Raw genomic sequence first — 11832 nt, forward strand, 5'->3', positions numbered from 1 at the left:
GAGGTAAAATTGTTCATCAGCAGAACTCACAGAAAGACAGTCCAGAAACAGGTAAAAAAAATGTATGAGGGAGAAGCAGTGAAGTACATGTCTCAGGATGTGAAATCAAATCAAAGAACATAAGACTAGAGAAGCAAAGGAAGGGAAGCTGAGCAATACTGGTGCTATTTAGACTATAAGATTAGAGCAGCCGGTTGTGAAAAATTGATTATAAATTGAGGCTGATGGTAGTGCACCACAAGTAATAATGCCACTATTCTTCCAGGGTCCAAAAAAGGTTTTAGTAGTTTAAGCTTGAGCACATCCCCTGGTAGCTATAGCACAGAGCAGGCAGGCTTAACTCAGGAAAATATGTAAAGCATTTAGAAATAATAAAACAGTAAATAAAAGTCTAAAAACCACATAATAAAAATTCCACACCAGCCTATAAAAATAGAGAATATTGTAATGAACAGAATGACTTGAAAATGACAAAAAACTTTTAATAGGAATACGAGGTTTGGAGTTTTTAAAGTTCAGATCAAATTTTAGCACCAAAACCACTAAGGCCAACGGCAGGAAAGTGGTTACAGGTACAAAGATAAGGTTTAAGGCAGACCACAATGGAGCGTGGATTGGATTCAAGGCCCAGGTGGGTCCTGGTCAAAGAGTTACCTTTGGACTTTGAATTTTTTCTGGAGAAAATATTGTAGTTGATTAGTCATCTGTAGGGCAAGCTGCAAACTAGATCCAAGTTGGGTCTCGATGATGGTGACTTACTGAACACTAGGTACTGTCATCAATGACGGCGGGAAAGCTCTGAGAGGGCGAAGTATAGCCTCTGTGCCCAAAAAGTTCTTTATGTCAACATGTTTTGACTAGGTTTTACTCTGGCTGAAGCCATCTACATTCAGATTTAGAAGCTTTTCTTGAAGTTAATTCTCCTTCTGTGGGACAAACCAGCAAGTCAGAGCCAACTGGCAATTCAACGTTGAAATCTTCAGTCCAACAGTGGTCACAATATCCCTTCTATTCTTCAGAAGAAAAGTTTGCAAATGTTTCTAAGTTACAGCTTTTGCAGTTTGGGCAGCAGAAGTACACTTTGACACTAGTACTCAATCCAACAGAAGCCCGCAGCAGGGTCCGTGCAGATCCCGTTGAAACTGGTCAGCTGGGTTGTTAAGGAAAGTGGACTTTGTGCAGCTTTTGTGTCCCTGTATCTTTGCAGGAGGTCAGCCAACTGACCTTGGAGTCCACTACTTAGTCATGAATACAAGTTGGAGCAGGCACAGCTCTTAGGGTTCACAGCATAGATCACAACAAAAGGTGCAATCCTTCTTCTGTCTTCTCCAGGTCCAGAGGTGTTCTGAAATAAGTGGTTGGGGTGCCACATGTGTGACCAGTGCCAGCTAATGGGGGTGGGGGAAACATCTGGCCACTCCGTCACCAATGGAGAAAAGCTTCCAGGGCTCACCCTGCCCAATCATGTACCACTTCCAAGGACAAATACTATAAATTATCCAACAGTGCACTTCTCTCTACCAAAACTCTAAGATGACAGAACCTTTATACTCTAGTACAGTGTTTATGTGCCCACCATAGAGGTGTAGCCAGGGGAACTAGCAAACCCTCACCTGTAGACCCTCCAAACTGGTTCTAGGGGCAGTTCCTCTCCCACTGAAAGAAAAGCAGAACAATAGAGGGGGCAAGCCCAGGTATGAGCTACAACTGCCAATAACAGGGTAGGTGCCCATTGAAGCTAATTAAGGTCCTCTGCACATCCCAAATTGTCATTTTGTCAAGGGAATATCAATCCCTCTCCCTTTGTCTCAGCTTTGGGACCCTTGGGATCCACTTCACACCTAATCAAGGAGCCATTCAGTTGCTGGGAGACAATGAGCACTGTCAGAGACACATTTTGCTAGGCTCAAAAATGACAACGTATTAAAAGTATAATTTTTAAAATAGTAATATAAACTCTGACTTGACAAATAAGTTGAATTTTAAATTGCTATTTGTTAGAAATGTGGTTCTTGGTTGTCTGGCATATGAGTCCCCTGTAAGCAGCAACCACAATCCTAGTCAGGGAAAGAGGTAGGCAAACCTGGAATTAACCTGTGCTGGGCAAAGAGCAGTTAGGCTTAACTTAAAGGCAATGTTTGAAGGATTTGTGCAACGCTTCAAAGAGTAAAACTGTGAAAATACTGCACAAAAATATTACACACCAGGTTAGAAAACTAAAGCTTAATCTATACTACTATTATAAAGTAAGAACTGGGCACCTTTGAGGCGGGTAAACTTGGGAACCACAGCGCCAATCCAAACACCCAATACATCATTGGAATTGGCACGGTCTGCAGAGTGACATAGGCTAAATAACCCCCAAAAATATACGTTCTTTAAAAAAATATACCTTACTAAAAAAATAGTCCCTTGGAAGTAGCGCCGGCCGTGTGCGCGAACATGCTGACATCATCAGCAGCGCGAGGAGTACAGCCGTGGGGAGGAGCACGGAAGAGAGCGGCGGCGACAGTGGGGACGCGAGGTAAGGGACTTCCTGGAGTGCGGAAAGGAGCAGATATTTTGTGACGGGTGTCAGTATTGCAGGGGGCCCTGAAGCAGCCTTAACGTTGGGGCGGACGGGGGCCCAGAAGCAGCCTTTTGCTCCCGGACAACGTCGGGACGGGCTACAAATAAATGAATAAACATGGAAAAAGAAGGCCCCTCAAAAACCCAGAAAAATAAATAAAACAGGCCTGTGGTTACTCAGAATCGGTAAAAGTGTGCAGCAACAAGGGACTGAGGACCGGATTAACCCTCCTCCCCCCGGAGCTACGGAGACTCACAAGAGGCAGAGATAGTTGATAAAAACACCTAATAAGGAACATGGACGCGGCAGGCGGGGGAGGGAGGGTGGGAGGGAGGGAGAATCAGTGGTTTGTGATATTCATCGGGTGAAGTCATTTCATGTTTGTTTCTGTTTCCACTTTAACACCACGCACAGTAAATGTCTCTCCTGTTATAAAATCACATTTATAAAAAATGGAATTCTACATCGCAGACAATTTGGGTGCTGAGGTTTTGTCAGGTCTTTGCCAAAGCGCTGCTTTACAGTGATCAATGAGGCGTTTAATCAGTGCGTGAAGACACCGGCATCACTGCGACCAGAGAGGCGCCAGTTTACGGGAATTGTGGCATTATAAATTGTCTGCACATGTTAAGGTTTGTCAGCATTACAGTGAGATTGCAACAGGCGTTTTTACACACCCCCTGGCGAGGGTTGCAGACACCACTGCGACCAGAAGCCCAAGTTTATGAGACTGTGGCGCTAAGCTGTGTGCAAGTTATATGGTCATAAAAATACATGAATGATGGATGCAGGGTGGGTGCATTAATGATTGTTGGGTGGATGCGTGCATGGATGGATGCATGCATGATGGTTGGATGGATGCATGAATGATGGATGCAGGATGGATGGGTGGGTGGGTGGGTGGATGGGTGGGTGGATGCATGAATGATGTATGGATGGATGCATGCATGATGGGTGGATGCATGATGGATGGGTGGGTGGATGCATGAATGAATGATGTATGGATGCAGGATGGGTGGGTGGGTGGATGCATGAATGAATGATGTATGGATGCAGGATGGATGGGTGGATGCATGAACGATGTATGGATGGATGCATGGATGCATGCATGATGGGTGGATGCATGATGGATGGATGGGTGGATGGATGGATGGGTGGATGCATGAATGAATGATGGATGCAGGATGGATGGGTGGATGCATGAATGATGCATGGATGGATGCATGAATGCATGCATGGTGGGTGGATGCATGATGGATGGGTGGATGGATGGATGGATGCATACATGATGGGTGGATGCATGATGGATGGATGGGTGGATGCATGCATGAATGATGTATGGATGCAGGATGGGTGGATGGGTGGATGCATGAATGAATGATGTATGGATGCAGGATGGGTGGGTGGGTGGATGGATGGGTGGATGCATGAATGAATGATGTATGGATGCAGGATGGGTGGGTGGGTGGATGGATGGGTGGATGCATGAATGATGTATGGATGGATGCAGGGTGGGTGGGTGGATGCATGAATGAATGATGTATGGATGCAGGATGGGTGGGTGGATGGATGGGTGGATGCATGAATGAATGATGTATGGATGCAGGATGAGTGGGTGGATGGATGGGTGGATGCATGAATGAATGATGTATGGATGCAGGATGGGTGGGTGGATGAATGGGTGGATGCATGAATGAATGATGTATGGATGCAGGATGGGTGGGTGGGTGGATGGATGGGTGGATGCATGAATGATGTATGGATGGATGCAGGATGGGTGGGTGGATGCATGAATGAATGATGTATGGATGCAGGATGGGTGGGTGGATGGATGGGTGGATGCATGAATGAATGATGTATGGATGCAGGATGAGTGGGTGGATGGATGGGTGGATGCATGAATGAATGATGTATGGATGCAGGATGGGTGGGTGGATGAATGGGTGGATGCATGAATGAATGATGTATGGATGCAGGATGGGTGGGTGGGTGGATGGATGGGTGGATGCATGAATGATATATGGATGGATGCAAGGTGGTTCGGGCTCGCTCGCTGCGCTCGCTCGCTGCGTTGCAATATGCAAATTAGTTTACGCCGCACCACTTTCAAATGTCACTTACCGCCCCTGATTGTCTGCACTTTTTAGTTTATTCCTGCATAACGCTTGCGCTGTGCTTGTGAAATCAATTGTATCTATCCATACTAATCTAATAAAGAGAGAGCCCAAACCTTTGAGGCGGGTAATCTCAGGAACCACAGCACCAATCACAAAACCCAATACAGCGTTGGAAAGGGCAGTTGCAGCAGAAGGACATAGGCTGTGCAGACGCCCACCATATACCTTTAAAAGGTAAAAGAACCGTGCCAGAAAAGTAGTCCCTTGTGGGCATGTCTGCGTTGTGCTGTGGGGATGTGCTGGGGGCGTGACAAACGCTGGGGGCGTGTGGTACGTTCCGCCTTCATGCCATGTCTCATATCGTGTACTGTGGGTGTGTGCTGGGGGTGTGGGCATGTGCGGGGCGTGGGATTGTGGGAAAAAAAGCGAGCGTTGTGCCCAATATTTCATTGTTTTTTCTTCCCAGGTTATGTACATTCCAGCTCCGGGAGTCCACCCTGCTCCCTTAGAATACCCCTGCACCAAAAAATCATAACCCACCCTTACTCCTAAAAATAACCCAACACCTTTAAACACTAACCCATCTTAACCCTATAAATATACGCTGTACCCCAAAACGCAAACCTATCCCTAAACCCTAAAAATACCCCTGTACCCCAAAACCCAAACCTAGCCCTGAACCCTATAAATACCCCTGTACCTCAAACCCCAAACCGACCCCTGAACCCTAAAAATACCCCTGTACCCCAAATCCCAAACCTACCCCTGAACCCTAAAACTACCCCTGTACCCCATAACCTAAAACTATATCTGAACCCTTAAAATACCCAAACAGCCCAAAACATATACCTCAGTACCCCAAAACATATACCCCTATACCCATACTTTCATGCATTTACAACGAATTTTGTTGTAAATGTATGCATGGTAAAAGCTTATAAAATGTAATGCCATACGTTATAATGGCATTGCGGAGTCATGGTACTTTTGTAATGAAAGTATGCGGAGTGATGGTATGCGGAAAGAAAGTTGTGGAATAATGGGTGTTTACCCTCCCCCGGTAAGTACATTGGTGTCACGGCGGCCCACATCTCCAGCAACATACTCATATTTTTTTCACCATCCATTTGAAAAATGCACAGGTCTCTCTCATTGATGGCCAGCACCAACATACACTTTTAGACACACCTCCTGCCACAAGTTCTAGAATTGTGAACTTTAGAGCTGGGGAGCTACGTTCGAATCTCGGCAACAGCTCAACATCCTGTGATTCCAAGCAAATCGCTTTGTCTCCCCGTGCCTACCACAAATGAATGTGTTCTTCTGTAATGTAAATTGTGCTCATGCCATGTTGTCGAGTTCGCGCTATATAATATTGCAAGGAAAAATAAAGTAGGGAAACTCGAGTTCACACACCACTGAACGTGCACTCTTAAGTGCATCAGCAGTGCACTGTGAATCGGAGCGTTTCACAGGCCTGTCACAGATAAGAAATGCTATCAAAACGAAATCCTACAAAACAATATACTACTGGCCGGCAGCAATTCATACCCGGACAACGTCGGGACGGGCTGCTAGTTTAATATATAAAACAAGAACAAAACAACAAAAATCCAATATGTAGAACTTAAGATATGAAGAATAAACTGTAGCACTTAGAAGTAACAAGTGCTAACCTGGGATATCTGGTCGCAATGGATTGTGTCAAAGTCAAAAGTTCATGCCAACCGTGATAAAGTGCAAGCCACATACAGGGACCCAGTGAGGCCTGCTGAACAAAAGTACCTTGATCCCGGCTGCATCGATGTTGAATATGGAGGAGGCAGTCGAAGCAATATGTCGGTGTTGATCTATGCAGTGGTGTTCAATGCGCTGGAGTTGCAACGATGTATTAACCCCAATAACCAGAGTGCTGCGATGCGGCAATTGGTCATTGACGAAGATTCCATCGACGAAGATGCGGAGACCTTGTGTAGTGGTGGTTCCAAAGGCAATCCTTTTGGCCTGAACCACTCAGTAGCAGCAATGAGCCAGTTCTGGTCATGTAACAGGAGTGATGCACTGGTTCTAATACATTCAACAGGGGCGATGCGCCAGTTCTGATCCACGCTAAGGCTCCAATGTGCCGGTTCGACAGAGAATGCATGGGATTTTGCTGAAGCAAGCACCTTAGGCCTCACTTCCAAGGGTCCAGGACTTGGCAGAGCAGACGTCTTTTAAGTCTGTGAGACTCCAGATCAAGAGGCCAGCCAGCTAGCCCTTGAAGTCACTCTGTGTTCAAGTGTGGCAGGTCCAGTCCTTCTCACCCAAGCAGGGGAACAGCAGGTAGCAGGTCATCAAGGCAGGAGTCCAGCAAAGCAGCAGTCCGGGAGAGTGGCAGTACTTCCACAGCACAGTGGAGAGGTGTGGTGCAGCGGCCAGGGCAGCTGACTTTGGAGCACAGGGTTTACGGTTTGTTCCCAGACAGCAGCTCAGCACCATGTGACTCTGGGCAATAGCTCACTTAATTTTTACGACAGCCCCCAGCGCCTTGAGACCCGCAAGGGTGAGTAATTTGTGCTATATAAATACAGATTTACATATTTACATTTTACACAGCAATCCTTATTTCTGGCAGAGTCTTCACATCTACAGAAGTGTACAGAATGTGTGGTGTCAGAGGTCCAGTACTTATACCCAGTAGTGCCTTTGAAGTGGGGAAGACTTCAAAGACAGGTCTTTGATTGCACAGAGGTCCTCCCTTCCTGCCCTGGCTTCAGACTCACTACAGGGGGGTAGGCAGCCCCTTGTGTTGGGACAGGACATAGCCTATTCAGGTGTAGGTGAGGCTGGGTCCAGCTCCTTCCTTCCATCCTGCCAGGATGGTCCTTCAAGTCATGCCTAAGCTCCCATTGTGGGTGGCTGCCCAGGGGGAATGCACAAAGCCCAACTGTCACCTTTCCCAGATGTGTATCAGAGACAGACAGCAGGTACCAAATGCAGGTAGCAGGTCACCAAGGCAGGAGTCCAGCAAAGCAGCAGTCCGGGAGAGTGGCAGTACTTCCACAGCACAGTGGAGAGGTGTGGTGCAGCGGCCAGGGCAGCTGACTTTGGAGCACAGGGTTTACGGTTTGTTCCCAGACAGCAGCTCAGCACCATGTGACTCTGGGCAATAGCTCACTTAATTTTTACGACAGCCCCCAGCGCCTTGAGACCCGCAAGGGTGAGTAATTTGTGCTATATAAATACGGATTTACATATTTACATTTTACACAGCAATCCTTATTTCTGGCAGAGTCTTCACATCTACAGAAGTGTACAGAATTTGTGGTGTCAGAGGTCCAGTACTTATACCCACAAGTATACTACACATAGGTGAGGCTGGGTCCAGCTCCTTCCTTCCATCCTGCCAGGATGGTCCTTCAAGTCATGCCTAAGCTCCCATTGTGGGTGGCTGCCCAAGGGGAATGCACAAAGCCCAACTGTCACCTTTCCCAGATGTGTATCAGAGACAGACAGCAGGTACCAAATGCTTAAAGTAAGAACATTGCAATGTAATATCCAACTTTACCATAAGTTGTGATTTACAATTGTGATTTTAGATAGAATTACACCTCTTTATCTTTTCATAATGTACTTATAAACACTTTAACACGCTTGTATTAAGAGGACTCCTCTATAAAAAAAGCTGTCAATGCGGACGCGTTTCAGCTGTTAATTTCTTCAGGCCTCCTCAGGACAAGGGTAAAGCAATATCTTCTTTTCATCAATTGATCTCTAACTTAGATTTGGGACCAATCCCGTAGTTTGGATGCCCTCAGCATTCTGGTACTAGCACTTTGGAAAGTGCTACCTTAAATAGGTGCACGCCATCTTATCAATCCGGGCCTCCGTTTCCATTTCCGTTTAGCAACAAATCAATCGCTGTCTGTCCACCTCCTGTTGGACAATAGGCTGCTCAATTAGCTCTGTGTGTTCCGCCTAGGAATTCAATATTTACACATTGCCTCTAAGTTGGGCTGGACAGCTTTTGTGCCAAGCTATCGGAGGGTGAGGCACAGATTCATTTAGTGACTCCTGTGTTTCACCATGACAGGGATTGTGGCTATTGCTTGAGCAGGGTTAATACTCCATTCAACCCCAACCCTATTTCTTACAAATGTCTCTTAAATGCATTAAAGACCCATATCAATATGGGATGCTCATGAGTTGCATATTTACGTGTCATGCTTGTATTCATGTGTTTGTCGTAGTTTGGCATTAAAATGAAGTGATACCATTAATGTAGTGCTGGACTGCAACACAGGGCTGAGAGAAGCACAGCCTGGAACAGGGGAATGTAACACCTCTGCTTGTGTTTTTGCTCATGGGGTTTAATGTTCATTGTGGGTGGCTGTGTGGCATTTCTCACACAGGACTACAGGAGAGTCAGAGCCTATGCGTCTGCATGTGGGAGAAGGGTTTTGTTTATTGGTGCTAATAGTCTTGTTGATCACATCAGTGCCTGGCCTTTAAATGCTATTTTATGTCCAAGTCTCTTGCAATGTGGACCAAAGGATGAAACAATTAGCAGCTGTTAAATTCTGCAGCAGCAGGAATCAGTACTTCCATAGTTAACAACAGCTTCTCCTTTTTCCATCAAATTGTTCTACTGTAAGCAACTAAATTATAACCACTGTTGTTTCTTTGTCGCTTAGTTAAAGCAACGTATGGCAGAACGTTTTCCTGGGATTCCTTTTAACTTAAAAATGGCTCCATGAAAAATATAAAAACAACTGAAGACAAGGTCCTGCAGATTCCCAAGAGTGGACATCAATTCAATATGTTGGAGACAGAAGAAATTTCCACCACTACACCGACCTGAAATATGAGTCCTTCAAACAGAATGAAAGCCTAATGTCCTTCTAAAAGGAGCTTGTAAAGTGGGTCACAGATTACAACTGATGCCTCAGAAAGAGACTTCTCAGTCAAATTGTGCTCGCACTGTTGACATTTTTCACTGTTGCTGCTCATCCACCACTGGTACAAAATGTTTTATGAGTAAGAAAGAGAGGGACCCAATGTAGTAGAGCTACAAGATGCATCACATTGTGTACCTAACTTCATAGTGTGCATTGTGCACATTGGTTCAGGGTGCTAGCTGGACACACTGACACTACTATGTGCATTTTGATGATCCCAAACCTTGACTGGTTGTTTACTATTGTAAATGAAATAGCTATCTTGAAATTGTGTCTTTCTTCAAATTCTGCATCTGCAACTGTACCCATACAAGTTAAGTGGAACTCTGAAGCAAAGTTTTTTTTCCTATTTGTAATAATAATGACATTTCTAATTGTGTTGGCTCTAAACACTTCTCTTCTACTTAAACTTTTTTGTAGCTTTGAATGTTATCAACAAATTGTTAAATGCTATAGAATTTGATTTGTGCTAACTTTTAACTTTTCATTTGAGACACAGGTTGTCTACATTATAAACACAATGCAAATTCAAGGCACAACCAGTGCACAGTCACCAGGATGGCCTTGTGCATCATACCCTCATTCTGCAAACCTTAAAAAGGAAAAGATTTGGAGGGCACATTTCTATGACAGCAAATTGAAATTCAAGGTTGCATGTAAATCACACAGTTCATATTTAGTATGAAAAGCTGAATACAAAAATTTCTTTAAGGTTCACATTGCAGTTTGCATAAAACGGTCGAGTCTGTAATGACATTGGCACAATTCTACCCTTAAAGTGCTCTCCTGTTTCTCCTAAGCAACTTCCAACCTCAGTAAGTCAGATTTTGACCAGCGAGTTACCTTTAAACCCATTGGTGGTGGCGTATAGCCTTTGGATGAGTATGCATTCTTTACCGGTCAATATGAGTTTTGGATTTTTACTGGTTGAACTGGTCTTCCTTGGTGTTCCTCTGCATTTCTTGCCTAACTTTAAGATTCCGACATAAAAAGGCGATTTTCCAGGTGGCATTTTCCAACTGCATTGGCTTGTAGCAAAGTCTGCGGCACTGCAGGGAAAGATAAGTGTGAGAAAAGTAGGGGTGGGACGAAGGTGGATGGAGTAAAGGCAGATCCAGTGAGACTTGTGGTACATAGAGTTGAGCAGTAACATCTCAATGATGCACAGATTTTCAAAATGCTTGAAGCAAGCAGTTCTGCTGGTCTCGTCTTAGGCATGTTGTCTAACAACCATGCTTTGGACAAGCCTGTGAAACCTGTAATAGTAAGAAGCCCAAAGAGCTAATTTTTGACTGCTTTTAGATCTTCCTCCAAAGTGTTCTGTGGCACTATTACAAGGAATTTGAATCAACATCACAGTGATGCTTCATTCATCCCTCTCACCTCCTGCAATCAAATCATTGCTACTGCTCAGATTAACAGCCCACCCACAAATTCACAGCAAATATTCCCCTATGGAGGAGAAGAATGAAGAAGATATATTTAAATTTATAACATCTTGCAATTCTTCTCATGCTCCGGGTCCTAGCGGTATTCCAACCCCGTAATATGAAAAGATGCATCAAATGGAGTAAGGCAATTTTTCTCTTTTTAAAAGATATCACTCATACAAGTTTAATTCTATCATCTTGGAAAGGTTTGCATTTTCCAACCACTTCATAAGAAGATCCAAGAACCTAGGGCCCGATTCACAGAACTAACTTAGGACAAAATCCTAAACTTACTACTTTTGGGATTCACAGAAGTTAGGATTTTGTCTTAAGTTTGTCTTAGGACAGACTTAAGACAGACTTAAGACAAAATCCTAACTTAAGTCTGTCTTAAGTCTGTCTTAAGACAAACTTAAGACAAAATCCTAATTTCTGTGAATACCAAAAGTAGTAAGTTTAGGATTTTGTCTTAAGTTAGTTCTGTGAATCGGCCCCTACTGTCTTATCGCCCGGCTGAATGCCGAACGGGAAATCTTCGCTAAACAACTTTTTAAATATTTGTCGGATTGGGAAGATAGAAAATAAATCATCAAATTCCATCAGACTGGTTTCAGCTCGAGATGCTCAACAATTGATAATATTATAGCTTTGAACTACTGAGTTAAGAACTCTTTACAGATCCAAGAAAAGATTCTATAAGCATGTCTCATTGCCTACTCCACAGCTTTTGACAGAGTTCATAGAAATACAATCTGAACAAAATTGTATACTTGGGG

General features: G+C 44.3%; 1 protein-coding gene across 1 annotated transcript in view; it reads left to right on the forward strand.

Moving 5' to 3' along the window:
* The window catches only part of LOC144792180 (receptor-type tyrosine-protein phosphatase beta-like), a 113974-nt gene extending 102611 nt beyond the window's left edge, over window positions 1-11363 (forward strand). Inside the window, exon 20 of the mRNA XM_078667080.1 lies at window positions 9363-11363. Coding sequence (XP_078523206.1) covers window positions 9363-9425 — 63 coding nt within the window. The 3' untranslated portion in view covers window positions 9426-11363. The remainder of the gene's footprint in view (window positions 1-9362) is intronic.
* Window positions 11364-11832: the final 469 nt, after the last annotated feature.

This window comes from Lissotriton helveticus, chromosome 11 (assembly GCF_964261635.1).
Source record: "Lissotriton helveticus chromosome 11, aLisHel1.1, whole genome shotgun sequence".
Taxonomy (NCBI): Eukaryota; Metazoa; Chordata; class Amphibia; order Caudata; family Salamandridae; genus Lissotriton; species Lissotriton helveticus.